The sequence below is a fragment of the Ursus maritimus genome, unplaced genomic scaffold (genome assembly GCF_017311325.1).
Source record: "Ursus maritimus isolate PB19 unplaced genomic scaffold, ASM1731132v1 scaffold_2, whole genome shotgun sequence".
Lineage (NCBI taxonomy): Eukaryota > Metazoa > Chordata > Mammalia > Carnivora > Ursidae > Ursus > Ursus maritimus.
In genome coordinates this window covers 53870635-53894003 of record NW_024424452.1, presented here as the reverse complement: position 1 = coordinate 53894003, position 23369 = coordinate 53870635, and the positions used below count along the sequence as shown (strand labels likewise).

Below are 23369 nucleotides of genomic sequence, written 5' to 3'. Positions count from 1 at the left end.
CAAGCCTGCTTCTCCCTCTTCCTGCCGCTCTCCCGGCTTGTGCGCTTACTCTCTCTCTGGCAAATAAATAAATAAAACCTTTAAAAAAAAAGATAATTCTAGATCCTCATACTTTTTGAGGTTAACTTCTTTCCCTGGGGGCCTGGTATCCAGAGACAGACACTAACACAGCCTGACCAAAACAAACGGACCTAAATGCATTGTGCCACGCTGGGTCTTACGCTGTGACATTTGGACCTCCATAACTTCTGGTACATAATGTCTCCTCCAACTCACAGTCATCCCAGTACTCTAGCTGCTCAGTTATTCTGTAATGATCTTTTCTGGACCGATCCCCACCACCATCTGTATCTTCTGTGGCTTCATCGAACCCCAAGTGAGAAAAGCTTGGTTTCCTGAGATCAGAATCCTAAGGAAAAGTCTCCTCTTTATGAATGTCACTTATAACTTAGGCACAACCCCCTTTTTAAACTCACAAGCTCTACTGCTTCCCGGGAGCACCAGGACTCTTTCCCGTTTCTTCTATCCCCAAATGAATATCTCAGGCCACTATCAGCCTGCTGTGTTAAGACTGTGGGCAATGAACCTGAGGCCAGAGCAGGAAAAACCCCTTGTTTGGCCAAGACTGCAACAAAGCTTGATAGAGATTCAGAGCCTGAAAGGTGACGTACCTGACTTCTAATCCCATTCCCACTCTATCCGCAATGGGTCACTGAGTAAGTCACTGAAACTCTCTGAGGCTTGGATCCTTCATCTGATTAATGAGAATCTCACACCCAGGGTCCCGCTTTTATCTACTGAGTGAGGCTTTCAAGGTGATAATGAAACCTTAATATCCTGTGCCCTTTCCACACTGAATGGTGACTTATTCCAAATGCTGATTCCCATCCTCGGCTTTGACTTTATCCTAAAGAGGAAGGCTCACAATTCTAACACATAATTTATACTGCCCACCTGGAATCTTCATGCTAGTAGTTTTGGGACTTCCAAAAGAAGGGGCAAATATTAAGCACCACCCTAACAGAAAGTTACTTTAAAAATGTCAAATCAAATATGAAAAGCAAATGTACTTATCAATAAAACATGTAATATGTTATTGGTTTTGTTAGTTTTAAAGACTCATTTCTTCCCCAGAGGAAATATTTAGAAGGCGTTTAAAATTATATAAACTTGCTCTTCTCCTCTCCTATTTATGTCAATATTTTTATTTTAAAAATGAAACAACAAAGTTTCAAATAAATCTGACTGGTAGCAATCTAGCAATCTGTGATGAGATTTCAGACGCTCACAGAAATAACATTACCAACTGCACTTCAATATATTGACAAGAGTTGGTAGGGACTGTGAGGAAATACAGAGGAAAAGTTTTTCAAACACAGGTAAAAATGCAAGACCTCATTTCCTAAGTATTTAAATATCTACTGATTGCTCCACTGTTCCTTCAACTCTCACTTTCATTAACTGTGGCCAAAATAACATACTTCCTGCTTTTCCAGAAAGATGAAAAGCATCCAAAGAATTATCCAGTTAAAACAAAATTTACAAAAGAGCACAACTCATTAGCCAAGTCTACAAATCATGGTTCCTATGGTTTGACTAGCCTCACAGATATTGTCAACATCATCATAATAATTACAAGTATCTCTGTGTCCATATTGGTATGATGTTTCAACAGATACATTTTATATCCTTTATATATACCTTATATCATTTTCTAAATAAAACTTCTATTAGAATAGAAGGGATGAGGAGCACCTGGGGGCTCAGTCCATTAAGTGCCTGCCTTAGGTTCAGGTCATGATCCCAGAGTCCTGGGATCGAGTCCCACCTCGGGCTCCTTGCTCGGCAGCGAGCCTGCTTCTCCCTCTCCCTCTGCCTGCACCTCCCCCTGCTTGTGCTCGCTCTCTCTCTGACAAATAAATAAATAAAATCTTAAAAAAAAAAAAAAGAATAGAAGGAATGAGAAAGAAAGTAGTCTGCTTCCCTACACATGTGGAAATGAAGACAGAGTTCGATGGACTTCCCCAACATCACAATGCTAGGCAGCAAAAAAATCGGAATTAAAAGCTAAAGCATGGTATTTTGCCAGACACACGGGAGAAGCTCAGTTACTATTTACGGAGGTGTACTAAAACTTAGGTCCATCCTCTGATTTTTTTTCCATGATGCTCTGCTATCAAAATTTCCTTAGTAAAATTTAATGTACCTATGAGATTAGTAGAGTTCTCACATTTCTTCCTGCACATTTTAAAATGTGTGTGATTTCTCCATTTTCTCTGATAGACAAAGGAACCAGGCCTCCTTTCTACAGCTCAACCAGTAATCAAAGGCATTCTTCACCTACGTTGTTGGTAAAAACTTCTGCCTCAAGTCCCTTTTTTCCTCTTTGCTTGACCTAAGGACAGATATTAAAAACTCAGTGGGTTAAGCCTCTGACTCTTGATCTCAGCTGAGGTCTCAATTTCACGGTCATGAGTTCAAACCCTGCGTTGAGCTCCATGTCGGGCATGGTGACTACTTAAAAACAAACAAACAAACCCCAAAAAACTAAATTTCCTCATGAAGTTTTGGAACAAATTTACACCTATTGATGTGTTTCTATAAAAAGTTGGGAAAAGACCCCTAAGGTCATTGGTATTGCCAAAAAAAAAAAAAAACCCTACAAAATTTTTTTGAATTTGTATTAGTCCAGCAGGTGAGTGTAATATACCCAGATTCTAGTTCATGGTGTCACCCACTAACCATGTGCCAGACCCCGTGTCTCCATTAGCTCTCTTGGTTTTTCAAAAACGTCACAAGGTAAGTTCTCTCTTCAGTCCCAAGTTCACAAATAAATAGGCTGACGTAGGTCTTAGAGGTTATGCAAATTGCCCAGGTCCAGGAGGTGGTAGAGCCAGGGCTAGAATCTGGGTCCTCCTGACCCCACAGCTTGACCCTTACCATCTCTAGCAACAATAGGTAATGTTGATTTGGTCCTCATTCTACCCCACATGGCATGCTGAATACTTAACATGCAGTTTCTTACTAGATATTCACAACATTTCATTTGCAAATACTACTGTTTCAACCATCATTTTATGGATGATGAAAGGAGAGATCAGAAAGGTTTAAACAAACTTTTTTTTAAAAAAAATAGGCAAAGTGGGGGTGCCTGGGTGGCTCAGTCAGTTAAGTGTCTGCCTTTGGCTCAGGTCATGATCCCAGGGTCCTGGGATCGAGCCCCGTGTCATTGGGCTCTCTGCTCAGCGGGGAGCCTGCTTCTCCCTCTGCCTGCTACTCCCCCTGCTTGTGCTCTCTCTGTGTCAAATAAATAAAATCTTCAAAAAGAAATAGGCAAAGTGAAAAGCATTTTTTGGCATCAGATAGCTACACCGGCCCTCCCTGCTTCCTTGATTCATCTATACTTTGGCATACAGGCTGGCCTGGCTGTGTATGAATGTGGGTGCCTTGCCCTCATCTACAAGAGTCAAAGAAAAATACTTGAGTTGCCAAAGTGAAACCCATCATACCAATAAAGAGCCAAAAGCCCTTCAATCCTTCGATCAGTGAATTCTATACCTAAATAAAATAATTATTGCTTTCATAAAATGTCTCCGTTTTCCACTGACAGAGAGTAAACCGAATCAGTATGTCCTGCGATAGCCTTTAAATAACCAAGGAGAGATCAAAATAAAAATAAATCTTGACCAGATTTATAGGTGCACCTTGATTAGTTCTTGTTTTTTCCTTCAAATAAGCAATACCTGAAAAAAATGAAAAGGGAATGTTGAGACCAGATATCTTGTAATAGATGGGTTTTTGCTGACATACAGTCCGGCATAATGCTGAAAAACTAATGCCGGCCCATCATTCGTGAGGCTTACCAGCGAAGTAGAGCCCAGAAAAAGAAAAGGGGATTTTTCAGGATGTGGAATGGTGCAACCATTTGGATTTGAACAAACTATCATTTTTTTATAACTGTACTTCTTTGAAGTTTTTTATGTTGTGGCATTCTGTTATTTTCTCCATACAGCCAACTGTTCGTTTCAAATGGTAGCAATTTTTTGACTCAAAAATTCTAGGGCTGCCTGGGTGGCTCGGTCGGTTAAGCATCTGCTGTCGGCTCAGGTCATGATCCCAGGTTCCTGGGCTCGAGTCCCACATCAGGCTCCGGGAGCCTACTTCTCCCTCGGCCTGCAGCTCTCCCTGATTATGCTCTCTCTGACAAATAAATAAATAAAATCTTAAAAAAAAATTCTAACGTTAAAATTGAATGTACTTCATTCAGACATAATTCTGATACTGGCTAATGAGAAGGCATAGCTTGTAAGAATTTAACTGGAATCATTTGCCCACTAAGCCATCACTTCCCTTTGACACCCTACATCATTAGTAGAAATATCAGTCAATAAAATTAGGGATTTATGTTTTTAAAAGAGTAAAGTCTCATTTTTCTATAAACCACCTTTTTCATGAAAACTTCTTTATTTCCCTCAGGCTGCACTTTATCTAAGATGTATTTGGCTAGTTGAATAAAAATACCTGTTAAAGGAAAGAAGGTTCCCACCAAAGCTGTTGAAATCTGATTTCATTTCAGATTCCACAACTAATGTTTTTTGTTTAAATAGATTTTGTCTGTCAATTTCTAGACCTGCTGTGCCATCAGCCTGTATGGACTGCTGTGGTCAACACGGGGGTTGTAGCAGCAAATTTTATTATGGACTGGTAATTGAATTGAACAGGTTTACATTTGAATAGATTTACTTCATCATGATCTCTGACATACTGCATGGGACCGAAATCCCTCTCCATCCATAAAGATACGTTTAAGACGGTATCATTCTCTCCAGGCTGAGAAGGCAAGTCTTGAGCCAAGGAGATGGCCAAACATAATTGTGCATTTATATGCAGGGTGTAATGCAATATTTCACTGCATTTTTAAGTACAAAAGAAAAGGAATATTCCTTGTTTACTCATAGCCATCCTTTTGGGGGAGGGGCTTAGAGAACTGGCATTTTCCCATCAAAGTGGGCATAAGGAAGTAAAGGAAAATAAATTATTATTTGAGTATATCAGCAACAGCAGCAATTCCCTTGAAAACAGACCCTCTAAAGGCTTGATAACAGCAACTGAAGAGGTGTGAATTACAGATAAGCACCGGCCCATTTCTTTCACCAACAATGTTTAATTAAACACAGTTCACACCTCCTCGGTCATTCTAACCACCCTTCGGGATTGCTCCTGCTTAAAAACCACAATGGGGGAAATTATTTAGGGGAAAATTTATTTTTGTTTTCACTTCATCCCTAAACCTGGAAGTGCAAAGAGTTGAATAAATAATAGTAGTAAAATTAAGCTAGTCAAAAAATTCTATCAACCTGGAAATGGAGACCTATCTCCACAGACTTTCGTTTTTGAAAATAAAATCTACATCTAAGACACATCCATTCAAAGTGCTAATTGAAATATTCCTTTTATAATACTTGAAAAAAATGGATTTGCCCTTCGAACATTATTCCTCAACACCCAACTTTTAATTAACTCATTTTGAATGAGCTTAAGTTTAGTTTGAGTCTCTACAGCTCAACTAAGTGTCAATATAACGACCAAAAATGGACCATCAGCTACTTATCATGTTATTGTAAACTAGGTTTTGTTTGTTACTCTGCTATAGGATTTAAGGCAATTACTATGATAAAGTTTCAGCCTCAAAAGAAGTAGGCTGTCACACCATTCTAACTAAAAGGAAAATTCCTTGCCCTGTGGGTTGGGTCATTATGGTTGGGTTTTTATATATATTTCTTCCTTTGTCAAAACTCTCCACTGTCATTTCCATTAAGTTTTCTCTAGCAAGAACCACCATATCCAACTTCCTCACTGCTGCACCACTGGAGCCTAGAATGGTGCCTGGCACACGGGAGAAACTTAATAAATATTTAGCAAGTGCATTATAAATGTAAAACATATCAACTATGAAAAATCCCAATGGTGCTAAAGGCTATACAGTGAAAAGGGCAAGTAACTCATACATACATTGAATCATACTACTAGGAATTTGTACTTTTATTTATTTTTTTACTTGACAATACATCTTGCATCAAGTTTTCATAAGACTTCAATTACAAGTTACACACTCTTTGTTTATAGTTTCTCCCCCACCCCCCACCCCAGGGGAAGAGGAGAGTCAAAGATGAGAAGAATTTGAGAGCATCTTCTTTGTTCCTAGTCAAACGACGGATTAGTTCTTAGTGGTCTAGTAAAGGGCGGAGAAATAGGACATGAATTCCACATCCCAAAATACCAGTGACCCACTCACCTTCCTATGACATTGTTCACAGTAAAACTCTTGCATTAAGAACAAACCAGGAAAAATTATGAGATCTAGGAATGCCATACCTAACTAAAGCTCTGGTTTGTTCTTGGGGAATAAACACTTGGATCTATTTGGATCTAGAAGTTAAAAAATAAGGGACCTCCAGTAACAGCAAATATATAAACTTACAGGGAAACCCCATGAACAAAGTGTATGTTATGACTCAACAGAAGCAATACATTTAAATGTAAGCTGCCTAATTTTCTTTCAAACTTTGACTACCACATTTTCATTGTTACTTTATAAAATTATATTTATTTTAAACTGTGGCAAATTTTCTGAAGATAAAGGATAGTAAAATCTAAACTGTAAAAGAAAATGCACATCTGCAAAAACACACACATAGACAGAGATGCATTTAAAACCAAAAACAAAGACAGATCTAGGCTTTCCAAAGAAAAGAATAATTTCTTTCTAGCCCTAAGCTAAAATGTTAGTCTCATTGGACATGCTGACATATACAAATATTTCAGGACCTTGGATACGGGTGGAAGAAGTCAATGAATTCTAGAATCTGACTCTGTGTTCAGTTCTGGGCTCTACCACTTGTGAGCTGTGTGAGCTCAGGCCATAACTGAATCCATGGTCACATTATTCTGTGTTTGCTGGTGTTATCCCTAAGTGAAAGCAACAATTTTAGTATCATTATTACAAGCTCTTTATACTAGAGCACAGGTCCAAAAGATAAGATTGGAAAAAAATAAAGAGGGCTTTAAACCTAAAATTAATTTTTTTAAAAATGGTAACAATATCAAATGGTGGGTGGGTTAATTAGCTTGACTGTGGCAATTTTACAATACATATGTATATCAAAACACCAAGTCATACACCTTAAATACACACAATTTTTATTTGTCAATTACATCTCAGTAACGATGGAGGGGAAAATCTCCCTGCAAAGGTAGAAATGAGAAGAAACACAAAAAGACAAGGACTAGCCTCTTACTGTCCTTCGTCCTTTGCCTTCTGCAACTCGTAAAGACGGAAAGAATCAGGACTACCAAGCATACCTGGTGGGTTGAGCTGCACATCAGATGTTTCCTACCTTGTCCCTTCCTGTTGATATCAAGCAGTTAGCCAGGACATATCAGAAAACTCAGGCGTAAAGATGTATTCTGCCATCGGATTCCGAGTGCTTACTGTGACCCCATCTTTTCCCAGTTTCTCTAGCGTTTCTGTAATTCCCTGCACACGCCCTTCCCCCATTCCCAGCCTCAAGCACAGGGCCCCTAGCCACATGCCTTACCTTCTTTCAGCATGCCCACTTTTAAACACTTCATGAAGCGGCAAGCCTGGCAGGATTTACGTCTGCGTTTTGTGATTTCACATTCATTCGTGGCAGGGCAGCTATATTCTATATTACCTAAAACACAGAGTTTGAAGAAAAGCAGTTAGATTTGCAAGACCCAGGAAAGGTGAGCATCCCAAAGGCAATGCCTACCCTGTTACTTCTGCCTCCTCTCTGAAAAACAAGTCACATGAGATTCATTAGGATGTCACAGATGTCATGACGCGGGATGCACTATGGCAACCACTTGGGACACACTCAGTAGGGGCGCCCGGGTGGCTCAACCACTGAAGGGTCCGACTCTGGATTTCGGTGCAAATCGTGATCTACGAGTCTTGAGATCGAGCCCCAGGCTTAAGATTCTCTCTCTCCCTCTGCCCCTCCCCCACCACTTTCTCTCTCTCTCCTAAAAAAAAAAAAAAGATGTACTGAATAACTGTAAGATACATGGTAAAGTAGCTCAAAGATTAAGTTTAATTAAAACATTATGCTTAGTCTACCCATGCAAAATAACAATCTTCTAGAATTTCAGAAGCCAGAAGAACTTTCAAAGCAAATTATTTTCATACGAGTATGAACATCAAAATCATATTCCTGTATCATCAATCCCGGATTTCTCTTGGTTTCTAATGTTCCAGTGTATCAGGCTTATTGTCTTTCTGACACCTAACAGCATAAGCCCCACTGTGAAAAATGATCGGGGGGAGGCTAATCTGGGGCCTTACAGTGAGCTCCTAGAGGGCAGGGACCGAAATGACATGGTATTTGGGGCAACACTTACCCGGCAGGGCCTTACAACACGGTTCTCTGCTTAGTAAGTGCTTATTGAGGGGAGGACATGGAGGAAGATGACGATGGTCATCATCATCGTCATCATCATGTGTTACATTATTTGCATAATGAATTCCAAATACTCAAGCTCCACGGAAGTGCTATAAATAAAAATAAACTGCTATGAAACTATATTTTAAATGTCAGAGTTGACATTACTTACGGTCCTACCTACACATCTGAAGTGATAAATACGTAGCCAGAAGAAGATCCAAACTTTAACTTGAATTTTTTTTTTTTCAATTAATGCCAATGACAGTGTGTGGGATGTGCTCTGGGGCGGCCTACAGCTTTGTAAAGAAGCTGCCTCTAAAATAAAGCCTCTCTCCCCTATCAGCTCTGTCACATCGTGCTTGAAGGTCTTTCCTTACTTTCTAACCCTTTCCCCTTGTGATTAAGTGCATTAGTATCTTAATGAAAATGCATTCTGTTTATTGCCCTCTTGGGAAGGGGGAGGTCATCACACCAAATGCATAAATTGTCATCGGAGACGGTCCGAGCATAATTGCAATTTTGCTGCTCCATGTTTGCAATACTCAGGGTCCATCCAAGTCCCCTGAAACAGGCGCAGATTCTAGTAATTAGCATAGAGTCTGCCTGGGACCACAGCATTGATGAAATATTTCAGAGTTAATCACACTTTGTAAACACTGATTTATATTGACTACCTTTCTCCAGACTGATGTCTCCTCATTAAATATCACATTAGTGGATTGCAGAATTGTACAAAGACTCAACTACTCAGCAACTGCTAATTCAACAGAAAGTAATACCTAACCACTTATAACTACTGAAAATTGGTTAAATATGCATGACTAAAATATATTTTTAAAAAAACAACAACTGTGCATTATAACTTGACATAAGTCTATCAAAATTATTTGGCTCAATTAGCATTCTAACTCAGGGCATTTATAATAATAAAAGCAACTACCTTTTAACGTAAGAGGTTAAATAATAAGAGTAATATTAATTGCATCAACAGAGGCACACACCATCACCTTCTTCAGCGATATCACTAATACCCAGAAAATTAAGGATAAGTCAAAGGAACCAGACTGGCTGGGTCATGGCTGGGAATAAAAGGATTTAGAGTCTGAACTTCAGATGAACCATTTTTCACTTCTGAGTTTCTTTAACCATCACTGAAAATGTATTTTGCATCCAGGGAGTATTGGTAGTAATTTCCCAGGGGTTAATTAGTATTCTCCTATCAGAACCTTCCACTCTATTACCTCTTCCTATACTTACTTAAAAAGAAACTTAGTCTTTTCTTTCTTAGAAAGAGATGAACAGGGCGCCTGGGTGGCACAGCGGTTAAGTGCCTGCCTTCGGCTCAGGGCGTGATCCCGGCGTTATGGGATCGAGCCCCACATCAGGCTCCTCTGCTATGAGCCTGCTTCTTCCTCTCCCACTTCCCCTGCTTGTGTTCCCTCTCTCGCTGGCTGTCTCTATCTCTGTCAAATAAATAAATAAAAAATCTTAAAAAAAAAAAAAAGAAAGAAAGAAAGAGATGAACAAAAACTAGTCAGGAAAAAAAAAAAAGTTTCTAAACAGCATTTCTTGCCCCTTTTTGCCTGAAAAGTCAGTACGAAGTCTTCACTTTGCTTACTTTCCAGTACTAAAGCATGACCCACATTTTAACCCAATGCTGGAAACTTCTACCAGGGTGACCCCCCCATCTCCCTCCCAGCCCCACAAAAAATCATCTTTCATGTCAAACTGGTTCCTCTTCCTCTGAAAATTCTTTCCTCATCCTCCACGAGAACACACTTCTGACAGGAACCTCAATGGGGCACGTGTGAGCTCACACCTGGACTAGGGCAGTTATCTCCTAACTGGGCATTGTGCCTCCATTCTGTCCCCCTGGAATCCATGCTGCATACCTCTTCCTAGGACTGCTTAATTAAAAATAAAACAAAACAAAAGAAAAAAACCTTAATTTAAAAAAAATCGATATACTTCTATGGCCTCTTGAATTAAATACAGAATATTGGATCAGCAAACAAAATCGCCACTCCAATATGACTTCCATCTACTTATCCAGCAATATTACAATCATTACCTTATATGAACTTTCTGATGCAGCCAAGTCAATGTGTTCATTTTTTGCTGTGTCCTTCAGACTTCCCTCTGAGATTGATCTATCTTTGCCCCTCTTTTCTTCTTAAAATTACTTCCAAGGCTCACTGTTCAACTCAAATTCCATTCAAATCTTTCATGAAAACCTCTCAGACCATCATAGCAGAAAATGACTTATTGGTTTTCATATCTTTTCAGGTACTCTCATCACATACAGACATGCCAGATTTTGTCATACCTTTTTTGCATGCATAGTACCCATTAGATGGTAAGATCCTGGAGGCAAGGACCATTTCTTATGCAGTAGGAAAATCTTCCTCCAAAAAGCAGTAAATAAGTAAAATAGTATGCCTCGAAAAACTTGTATAATCTTGATATCTCAAGGTCACTGTTATGAACACCAATTATGGTGCTGTAATGGAGTAATGTCCACAAGGTCAAATGAGCTAGGTGTCCCATCAGGAAGCAATATTAAGAACACTAGGAAAACCATTCTACAAATAATAATAAAAAAAAAAGTATTAGGAAACCTAATTAATTTTTCAAAACCTTAAAAAGTAGCTTTGACAAAAATGGAAATGCATGGTAAAACAGAAAGAGATCATTGAGGAGAAAACCCCCCCCCAAAAAAAATACAAAGGCTTCTGGGGAACAAAGTGTGAAAAGGAAGAAAAAACAGTAACGTAAAAGACTTTAAAGGAAATAAAGCGCATCTTGATATGAATAGGATACGAATAAAAGGAAAAAAATATGAAAAAACAAATGGCACCAAAAGGGTTAATTTTTATCTTGTTATAGTGCTTAGTATGACCTACAAAGCTGATGCTCTCAGAATTGGAGCCACATTGGAGAAAATATTTAGGAGCGATTCAACGACAATAGCTAAATCTACACAAATGACTCGTCTAAGAATGACTGTGCACAGATTTTTAAATGTCTTCAAAAAACAGAAGGAAAACTGTAAGATTACCACATGAGAGCTTCAGATCACATATAAAGAAGTACCCTAGTTTCCGTTCTAACCATTACATTCCAGAATTCTTCAAAGGGAAACATAAAGACAGAGAAATTTTTAATAGTGCCTCAGAATGAACTCTTGAGGGAGAGGCTCTGTCTTACGTATTGTGAGATCCTTGGTGCTGATCCATGAGCCTGCAATTTTGGATCACGTCCTGGGCTGGGATAGAAAGAAGTAGTTCCTGCTCTTGAGAAGTCCACAGTCTTACAGAAGAGCTAAGACATGTAAGCAAATAACAATACGATTTAGGGGGGTGGTTCTGGATTCAGTACTAGCATGCATACGCACACATATGCATTTCCACAAATGCAGAGATTTTGCCTAATGAATTCTCAATCTAGGAGTGAATGATGAACTATGCTGTGAAAAACGAATAAATAACTGTGTTCTGGTAGAGGCAACAAAACATGTTTTGTAAAAACTTTCACTGTGAAAGGATGGAAATTAGAGCAGCCCTGAATGTTTTCACAAATGATATATTTTCAGCCTAAGTGTATAGAAATTGTTTACGATGAATCAGGTATCCTTCAGCCAAATTTCAACAAATTAGTCTTGACATACATGAGTGATAACCTTGATTTCACTAAGTAACACTGGTTTAGGTCTTGAAAAACAAATCAACATTATTCTAAAGAACGTATTGGCTGGAGGAAAGCCTCTCTAATTTCAAAGCCCTCCCATTGAGTTACTTAGTTCATCGTTGTTGGCTATGATCGTCCACCCAACAAAGTCTTTGATCCGTGTTAGAGTCTACACAGATTCTGCCCTTGAAATACCTTCCCTGGTGCTTTTTCTATGCAACAACAACAACAACAAACCTATTTTATCCTAAAAATGTGCTGCCCCAAGCACCTGGATAATAGTGTTACATCTATTTTGGTAATGGCTCAAAGACATTACTCCCAGTAGACCACATGATCTCTGTGGGGCACTTGTTTTCCTTCAATTCACGAAAAGTGGAAACTAGACAAAAATATTTCCAATATCAACTGTGGGCACCTGAAATGTGAACACTAGACAGTCAATCAGGAGGATGCAGAAGTTATTGTTCACAAGCAAGAATTCTCATTTCAGACACGGAGTTTTCTTGGATTATAGCTTGCCATTTCCTGGGACACATTTGTTAGATGGCACCAGAGACTGAATTGGGCAGCTACTGAGGACACGACTGGAATTTTCCCAGTTTTGTCAAGAGCTGGGGAAGTGAGCTCTGTTGCAGAGGGAACCAAATCAACATGGAAGCTCTGGGTTTTTAAACCAGGCTGACAAGAATGATAGAGCAATTTATAATATCTCCTGGCAGCTTTTCAGAAAGTCCTGGGCTCTGATTACTTATTTCAGAGTCTTTTGTACAATTAGTTTGTAGGCAATATCATTTTCTCACTTACCGCTTAATAGAATCTTGCAGCTAGCTGGCGGATAGAATAACAGGGTGTATGGTAAGCTCCAGCCTGGAGTGCCAGTGGATAATTTGTATATTCCTTTCAGTCACTTAATGGACTTTTACAGTTTGGCAGTGAAAGGGCTGAATGATGTAAATTAGCATGGCATCTCAAAATAAAAATATATGTCAGATCCTTACTCCCAACTCACATCACTCATACACAGTAATGATGCATTTGGCTTTATGTAGTTCCTGAGAGTTGTCCTCTTTTTCATAACATACAGACATCATAATTGTAAAGCCCATATGAAAGCATTTGTATATTTTCCCCAATTGTTTTAATTTTATTAACAGAACCAAATGGCTTGAGATGACCCACAGGGCACTCCAAGTGGGGTTTATCCAATTGTTTTCCAACATTAAGTGATTTTAAAATAATGGGATTTGCCTCGGTGCACAATTACAGAGCATTAAAAACATGCAGCCAATAATCTGTAGTATTTTTGCTCTAAATGATTGAAAATATAAAAAAAAAGAAAGAAAACCCTCTACTGTTTCATAGTAAAGGTTTTTCCATACAGTGATAGAACTTCCCTTCCTCTCCTTTTTTTTCTTTCTTGTTTTTAATGCTACTTTTTCCCTCACTACTTTCTGCCCATTCCACCTGAAATTGAAATGGTCTCTCTAACTGGAATTATATAATATGGAACAATAATTTCTTACATATCTGTAGCAAAAACATCATAGTTCCATCAGTGCACATACTTTTTAATTTTTTTCAAAGAATCCCAAGTTAGACTTCAAAATAAGTTACCTATGGACACTATACCTGTTCCCAAGGGATTGCTCTGGCATTTTTTGAAGCTGCCTTTAGACTGCCACTGGAGATACTTTATAAGCTTTAAAAAAGGGGGCAGTCAAAATACATTTCATTCATATTCACCCAAAACATCTGACTGCCTTCTTTATCACAAAATATGAGGCCAAATGATGTCTGTCCATTATTAAATTTCAAATTTACCTTCGAATTTCAAAGATCTCCAGATCACTGATGACATTTTGAGAATCTGCCTCAAGCTTTAAAAGAGGATACCCAAAAGTATTATAAGGAATGGCGGTGTCAGACTCCCAAAGGGGCAGGAAGTCACCTGTGACGTGGAGACTGTGGCATACTGAGGTAGGAGGAAAGGAGTGTCACATCCTGTTAATTGTCACACCCAGCTCTTAGCAAAGCAATTTCAATATACAGGATTATGCCCAAGTCGCACGTTCCTTGCCTTTTGGCTGCCCCTCTACCCTCTAAAAAAATGAGGTGGAAGATAGGATATAGCAAGTCTTTTCATACTTGGTTCTTTCAGGTTCTATAGTATTAAATTCTGATAATCACAAACATAGTACACAAGAGCCATGACAGTATATTGGCATGGACTGTTGCATTTTCACACTGAAGCTCACATGTGAATAGATGACGGCTTGTCCTTAAGGATGAAAAGATCAGAAAGAAGCCTACAAGCAGGCAGGCTCATCAACTCTGAGTAATGTCTACTAACTGGAGACCAATGCCATACACTCTGGTTTCATCTTCCAGTGAACCCTACTGGGTGGGCCACTGAGCTTATAGTGGGTACCAACCATCTTCCTCTGTGATATATCTAACCGTAAGATTGTAATGACCTGTTGAATTAAATTAAAAAAGGGATTAGCAAGGGGGCACCTTGGTGGCTCAATCCATTAAGCATCTGACTCTTGATTTTGGTTCAGGTCATGATCTCAGGGTCGTGAGATCGAGCTCTACACCAGGCTCCACGCTGACCATGAAAACTGCTTAAGATTTTCTCTCGCTCCCTCGCCTCCCCCCACTCATGTGTGCACGTGCGTGCACTCTCTATCTCTTAAAAAAATTAAAAAATAAAAAATAGACTAGCAGGAAAATGGTGTTGTAAAATGGGAGAAATTATTTAGCCTTGATTTTTTTCCAGGTTAAACAAAACATATCCTACCTTAGTTTCCCCCAAATTTGTAAACGTGGCCTTAATTCCATGACTATTGACTCAACACTAGCACTGTGCATATTCATCTCAGAGAAAAGGTGGAAAAAATTATTGTATGCCCATTGAATGTCCATCCTTAACATACTACCTTGCATAGGGTTTAGAAAGACACCTGGAAATGAACGAGTGAAGGCAGAGGAGGAGAGGAGAAGAAGACAAATGGTAGATGAAGGTCCAAATTACAACTCTGCCATTCATTAGTTGTGTGAACTTAAATTAGTTACTTTACCTTTACTACTCTCGGGTTACTAAAATATAAAAAAGGAACAACCATGGGTACTTTATAACACGGTAAGAATTGCATGAACTATAGGTCTTAAAATCATAGATCATGTTGTTCACCCTTCTGAGAACAAAAGGAAGAGACATTATAAGATTTCATCAATTACTAAATACCCTCACTCTAAGACCTAAATCTGGAGTTTGGGAATATTACAAAACAACCTTCCTCGAATTTATGCAAGAGTGTGAAAATGAATATGCCATTCACCCAGAGAAGCTGAAGGAAAATTTTGTCTTGCCAACAACTCCAGTGTACATGGCTATATTTTACAGATACTAGGAGAGGAAGAAAGATAATAACTCAAGTCATTTTTTTAAAGCACCAAATTGTCTAAGAAGTGAATTTCTGAGACATCCACCACATCTCCTTGTGAGCATTTCCTGTCACTACGCTACAGCTCATAAACTGCATCTCACTGGGTGTAATCTGATTATAAACGAGGGTAAAGGATTTGCAAAGCTCTTCAAAATCCCACCTCAGCCTTATCCCTCCCCACAGTCTCAGGTCAATTTCTATCCTTATCCCAAGACCACCCCCTTGTCTGACATGTACCCTGAATTACTCCAAATTCCTAGAAAGCAGCATTATCTTTCCTGCTGGTCCTCCTCATGTGCCTCTTTTATCATGTCTTCAGTGAAGCTTTCCCAGACTCCACAAGACCGAGTCCTTACGGGTGTAACTCGTTCATCCCACACTCATCTTCAGGTGGGTGCTTCTCTTAGAACTCAACATACTTTATTATTTGTGTCTACTGAATCGCCCTCCTCCTGTTCCAACTGTCTATTCCTTGAGGACAGGGACTTACACCCCCCAGAATCCCTAGTGTCCAAAAGAATGCGTGGTCAAGTCAATGACCTACAGGAAGCCACTCGTTACCTGTCCACTTGATTTTTAGTGATCCTATTCCTCATTCCCTCATTTTAATATTTAGCCCCAAATTATTCATCAAAAAAAGCTAAGTATAGTCATTGACAGAATAAAACTGATAGGAATCTACCGACAACTTATCATTGGGTATTAAGCAACACAAATTTAAAGGATATTAGACTCCAAGGAAAACCTAATTTCCAATTGGTTCAGCCTCCTTGTTTTATAAAGATCACAGACAAGTAAATATGTACTGATTCATCTATGATCACTGGACCTTCCTTATGAAGACATGGACTAGTTAATTGAAAAAAAAAAGACTAAAACTCAAAATATTGGGGTGCCTCAGTCAGTTAAGCATCTGCCTTTGACTCAGGTTGTGATCTCGGGGTCCTAGGATCGAGCCCTGTATCCGGGCTCCCTGCTCAGTGGGGAGTCTGCTTCTCCCTCTCCCTCTGCCCCAACCCCTGCTCATGATCTCTCTCTCAGATTAATATATATATATATATTAAAAAAAACAAAAATAAAAAAGACTAAAACTCAAATACCCTGACATCCAGTCCAACAGTCCCTAAATGCACCTATTGAAATTTGCGTATCAATACCTATAATAAACACTAAGTGCAAAGCACTACTTTGCGTTTTACAGATATGAACACCATTTGGCAGATGAGAGAATTAAGGTGCTGAGACAAGAGGTAACATACCCAGAATCACTTGGCTAACAAGTGCCTGAGCCAGAATGCGAACCCAGGCACTCTGGATCCGAAGTCCGTGCTCTTAACTATGATACAATGCTGCTGGGCTCCAATCTTTTAAAGTAATTAATTGAGTGTTGTTTGGAATAGAAATTAAAAAATGAAATTCCTATCTCTGAGAGTGTGCTTTGTGTAGCTGTCGTTGTTGCTATTGTTGCTGGTTGGAAAGGAAATCTTGATGCCTTGGAGTGGTAAGATAAGGGTGGTTCTTGGCATTGTCTTTTGCTGTTGTCAGACTTATGGAACAAGGGCAGCTGTGGGACAGGATAGGGTTGCTTTTGGGGAATGGAATCTCTCAACACCTCAAAAAGAAATCCCTCAACTTGTCTCTGTACCACTATGGTTTGTGGCCAGTTTAATTCCACAGAAACCAAACAGACCATGTCACCAAAGCGACAGGTGTCACGTAAACAACACATTTTAAAGATCCCCAAATAATGCCATTGTTCATGATAGGAGAAAAAGTAATCCATACTCAGCAGGGCGGTGTTCTGAAATGCATTTCAGAAGGGAATAAGTGTATAATAAAAACACACTCACTGAGGAAGATGATGGAGAGTACAAATCTCTCTCATCCAGGGTAACCAGAAATTCAATGTTTTTTAGCTTTGATGTGATGCCATCCTCTTGGAAAAGGCAACTAGGTCTTGTGCAGAACCTACGTGATGTGTGCAGCCCTGCATCTCAGTTTTTAAGCTCCAAGAGAGTAGGGATGGCGTCATAGGAGTATTTATAGAAAAGCTCAAAGAATACCACTGTCACAAGAAAGATGTTATATCTGAGCTAACCATTGCCCCCAAACGTGCTGTGCTCAGTACTCAAAATCAACTTTTACATGTTTTTTCTCTACCTACATATTTTGAACAACTCTGATGAGTTTGCTTATCTCGTTTTTAATACATATGACTAAAAAACAGTTTGTTAAAATAGGTGAGAGAAAGAAATGCTATAAAATCGAATGCAGCCACTATTTTTGAATAGAAATGCACATTTTGCAGTGGCAGTTATCAAACGGTACAAGAAGTCCACATGAGAAGCATAGAGGCATCAGGATCATAACCTATGTGACGAAGCAACTGCCCTTTTTAAATTTTTTAAATTTTTAAATTTTTTTAAGTAAACTCCACACCCAGTGTGGGGCTTGAACTCACAACTCTGAGATGAAGAGTTACACGCTCTTCCAACTGAGCCAGCCAGGTGCTCCAAAAGCAAGTGACTGTTAAATAGGAATTTCACTTCATAGCACCCCTGAAGTTTTCCTTGTACCTTCAACAAGTAAAAGCAAGCACATCTTTTTCTAATATTGTCCTTAAATGCTTCCGTTCTTGAATGCCGTCAATGTGCCAAGAACTTTATCAGAAATGAGATTCTGGTATTAGAAACTTCCTTCTTTCAAGATCAAGTTGATGTATTCAACAGTATCCAAAGGTGATACAGAGTTGGGGGAAATCCTGCGGAGCTCTGATGGTAACTGCTCTGTACTTAAACTGTAGGAGGCAGTATAACAATGATTATAAGATAGGAGTCAACTGGATTCAAGTGCTGGCTCTACCATTTTCTGTAGGAGTCAGGGCAAGCACTTCAATTTGAAGTTACCTTGTTCAGGAATGAAATGGTAATGGGTCAAACCAATGGATACCTTAATGGCGTTGCTGTAAAAATCAAATGAGATCATGTATTCAAGGCGCTGAGCAGAGCGCCTGACACAGAAGGAGCATTGATTCTCAACAAGAATTACCACGCTGTAATTCTACTCAGGGAAGGGATTCCGAAGAGCTAAAGCCGAAGAGCTAAAGGGGCTCTACAAACCAGGAGCTAGTTCTCAGTGCATGAGCAAGGAAATGCGAGGCAGAGAATTTCTTCCCGCCTGGTATAAGGAAGCCAAAAGGCATAGACCTGATGTTCACATCACAGGCACGTTACAAGAAGTACACGCAAACGGATATTCAAAAAGACCGTAACCACTAATTACCCCAAGGGTCAGGGAGCTCAGACCTGACTGTTAACTGGATGTGGAGTAAAACAAGGAACGCCCAGATGAGAACGACGAAAGCTTCCAACATGTAGCGTTTGCGCCTAAAGATTTTCTTCTCTGAAACAAAACCTGTGTACTTGACTGTCTGCTATGACAGGGACTGCAGAGAAGTGCCTGGCATTTCCTCAGGGAGGAAGAGCATAGGGGGAAATGTAGCAGGGGAGAGTGGGGGTCTTCCTGTGTGCTGACGGCCAGGGGAGGTCGGGCAAGGGATGCCTCCTCTAAGGGATACTGGCTTAGCTCTCACTCCATGGAACAGAAGGGGTCTACAAGTTTTTTCCTTAAAGGCCCAGACACTTAACTATTTCAGCTTCGAAGGTCATTCAGTCTCTATCTTGACTCCCCAGCAATCCGGAAGAAGCATAAAAGCAGCCACTGACAACACAGGAAGGGAAGTGACTATGTTCCAATAGAACTTTCTTTAGCAAAATGATTCTGGCCCTGGGACTTGTCTAAAAACATATGGACAAAAGGTTGCAGTGATACAAAATACTTTACAGTCTATTACCCATTATTTCCTTTCTTACTTAGAATCCTGTAAAGTAGCTTCCTACAAGTTGGGTGCAGACATTACAAAAGAAATCTTAGTAAATTGATAATATCCCAGAAGAACAAATGGAAGAAGGAGTTGGAGGGCTTTTGCTTTAAATATCTATGAAATTTGAAATTGTTCTCCATATAAAACATAATCTGAAGACTCTGGGGGACAGTGAGGGCGTTCCAGAAGCAAGGACATACCTTGGGAGCAGTGAAGATGCTCTGGAGGCAAAAGGAAAAGAAAAGGTGCAATCAAGGACAAAATCTTGTGCTAGATTCATTCCTTTGAAGATTCTTGTACTTGCCTCTGATCTTCTTCAAATGAAAACTATGTTAATAGTTTGCACTGAAAAATGGATATCAGAATGTAGACTTGGCTCTGCTTTCAGATTCTCTGTAAAGGTACATTCAGATTTCAAGCTCTAAATTCTAAATTAATCAAAAATTTCTGTGTACTAAATCCTCTTCTCTTTTTGTGTTATTACTCGGCGGTGCCTATTTATTTATTTTTAGGCAGGGGAGGGGGAGAGGGAGAAAATCCCAAGCAAGCTCCACACCCAGCAGGGTGCTAACATGGGGTTTGATCTCACAACCCTGGGATCATGACCTGAGCTGAAATCAAAAGTCAGACGCTTAACCAACTGAGCCACCCAGGTGCCCCTCAGCTTTGCCTTTAATTAAAAAGTATATTAGAATATGGTTGTCTCGGGGCGCCTGGGTGGCACAGCGGTTAAGCGTCTGCCTTCGGCTCAGGGCGTGATCCCGGTGTTCTGGGATCGAGTCCCACATCAGGCTCCTCCACTATGAGCCTGCTTCTCCCACTCCCCCTGCTTGTGTTCCCTCTCTCGCTGGCTGTCTCTATCTCTGTTGAATAAATAAATAAAACCTTTAAAAAAAAGAATATGGTTGTCTCTTTAAGTTTGTTCAAACCAGACTAAAACAAGATTTAATCCCAAAGAATATTGTTTTTTCTTTAAACATACAGATCCATCCATACAATCACACACCCCCTTCTTCTAACTAGTACTCATCATAAGAAAAAAAGAGTCGTCCTCTGTTGCAGTCACAAAGTTTATATGAGCGGATAGTCATCGTCACATCTAAACAAGAGAAGAAAAATAAGCCTCTTTCCTTCTAAAATCAAGAGTTAAAGAGTCAGGGAGGTGGGGGCACCTGGGCCTTCGGCTCAGGGCGTGATCCCGGCGTTCTGGGATCGAGCCCCACATCAGGCTCCTCTGCTATGAGCCTGCTTCTTCCTCTCCCACTCCCCCTGCTTGTGTTCCCTCTCTCGCTGGCTGTCTCTAATAAATAAATAAAATCTTGAAAAAAAAAAAAAAGAGTCAGGGAGCTGTTATCAGTGGTGGCTGTGGAGGTCCATTTTTAGGATCAATCTAAAACTAACAACTGAAAATCCAGCAGCGAAATGAGTATGGGCAGATACAAATCCAGGAACCTGAGATAGAAAACTGATATGATGGTGCTGAAGAAGTGAACTCAAACTTCATATACAGGTGGTTCTGAAAATGAATCATTAAAAAAAAAAGATCTTTTTAAGGCTTACTTCTGAATGTCTCCTTTTAAAAAAGCCTTTAAGATTATCTAATCATAACTTTGGGAATATTCTTAATTCCCCCATTTTTATTTTATTTTATCAAGTTAATGGAAAATTTTGCCCATGGACTAAAATCTCTCAAGAAAAATTCAGTCTAAAATTATAAAATGCTTTAAAAGCTTTAAAAATCTGCAAGGCAGGGTAATGAGAGTTAAAGAGCACAGGCTCTGGGTTCAGGCTGCCTGAGACCCAATTGTGTTCGGGCCATTACTTCTCTGTGCTTCAAGTTCCACATATATAAATAAGATACTATGAGAATACTATAATAGTAGCATCTACTTCTTGGGATAATGGAAGAATTGAATAGGACAGTCAACATAAATCAGAACAATGCAGCACATTGCAAAAACTGATACAGTCATTACTATTATGACAAACTAATGGATTCTTCATCTATTATTATTGGTAAAGGCACTGTATGCAACTCAGGAGGCTTAAAACAACTATTTACATTGCCCACAATTGTAATTATTTATGGACAACCTCAGGAGGTGAAAGATAAGAACTTCAAATTCAGGGAGTTATCAGAAACCCCTCAAAAATGTTTAAACATTCACCTCACATTCATTAGGATGGCCACTCTCAAAAAAAGAAAAAAGAAAAAAAGAAGGAAATAACAAGTGCCCAAAAGGACACAGAGAAATTGAAACCACTATGCACTGTCACTGGGAAGGTGAAATGATGGCGCCATTATGGAAAGCCAGTCCGTATGAAGATTCCACAAAAAATTAAAAGCAGAACTACCATATGCCACTTCTCGGTATATATCCAAGAAATTGAAAACAGGACCTTAAAGAGATATTTCTACACCCTTTTCACTACAGCATCTTTCACAATAGCCAAGAGGCAGTAACAACCTATTGTCTCTTGATGGATGAATGGAGAAAGCAAGGGTGGTATAGACTCATAATGGGATATTATTCAGCTTTTAAAAAGAAGGAGAAATCCTGTCATATATTACAACATGGATAACCGGAGGACGTTTTGCTAACTGAAATAAGCCAATCACGGAGAGATGAATGCTACGTGATTCGAATATGGGAGGTAAAAGTGCTCCAACTCACCAAAAGTACAAAAGTGGCTGGGGGAGAGGGAAATCAGAAGTTATCTGGTGTAGAGTTTCAGTTTCGCAAGCTAAAAAAGTTTTAAAGATCTGTTGCACAATGATGTGCATATAGTTAACACTAATATACTGTACACTTAAAAACAGTGAATATGAAAGTTTTAATATTCTGTGTTTACGTCATGTGCATTTTTTGTTACGTGCACTTTACGTTGTATGATTCTTATCACAATAAAAAGAAAATAAATATTAAGAAATAAATAAATGTTTAAACATTTCTTTTAAATGTAAACATGTATTTACTTTTAGCGTCAACTACAATACTCTGCCTGCATCTCTTACCTAATTTTGCTTTTACATGAAACTTTTTAAAATTGTCTAAGTGAGCTCCAATGACTAGGCCTTCACATCGCTGAATCCCATTATCAACAACTTCAAAAGAAAGTGAATTAATGCCGTGTGTATACTTTATCACATCTAAGATATTATCTAAGTTTATCAAGTAATATATCAGATAAATGAACCACTGCCCTTTAACAGTAAAGAAAAAGTTCTGATCCAGGCCATGAAACCCCACCCCGCCATGCCTCACAACCTGCCTCACAGCCTCCAAAACTTGAATTTTAACAAGTTACTGATGTTTCCTTTCCTGGGGGCCCAACAAATCATACTGAGACATATACTCCTACAACAAATTACCAAAGTGACCCACATTCACATCGGTAGGAACCTGGAGGGGGCACCTGGGTGGCTCAGCCGGTTACGCATCCGCCTCCTGATTTCAGCTCAGGTCTTGATCTCAGGATCATGAGCTCAAGATCCGCATTGGACTCCATACTGGGCATGGAGCCTACTTAAAAAAAAAAAAAAAAAGGAACCTGAGACAACAGAACTCTCATGACTCATTTTTTGTCTTCTTTCCTACTCTTAGGGTAAACATTGTTATTTACTCTCCCTGAATTTAGCCACAACCAATTCTGAGTTTACTGGAGGAAGGGTCTTATCATGTAATTACTTTAACACAGGTATAAAAATGTGCATTTTGAAAACTAGAAAGCACAAGGTATCATTCCCACTATAGCTACTAGGGCTATTCTATTCACCTATTTATTCTATTTATCAGTTGTTTCTCTGAATAAAACAGCTTTATTTGTCAGGGCTTGGTTCTGGGTCAAAGGTAAGTAAGAATGAAAGAATGAAAGCTATCA

The 23369-nt window shown here is 39.3% G+C and overlaps 1 protein-coding gene across 3 annotated transcripts in view; it reads right to left on the bottom strand.

Annotated features, from left to right (window-relative positions):
- Positions 1-23369, bottom strand: part of ESRRG (estrogen related receptor gamma) — a 219434-nt gene that overhangs the window by 141504 nt on the left and 54561 nt on the right. For 2 of the 3 annotated variants that reach the window (XM_040636013.1, XM_040636015.1), the window contains one exon: positions 7599-7715. The exons of the other annotated variant lie outside the window; for it this stretch is intronic. In XM_040636013.1, coding sequence (XP_040491947.1) covers positions 7599-7715 — 117 coding nt within the window. The remainder of the gene's footprint in view (positions 1-7598; positions 7716-23369) is intronic. 3 annotated transcript variants of the gene reach the window in all.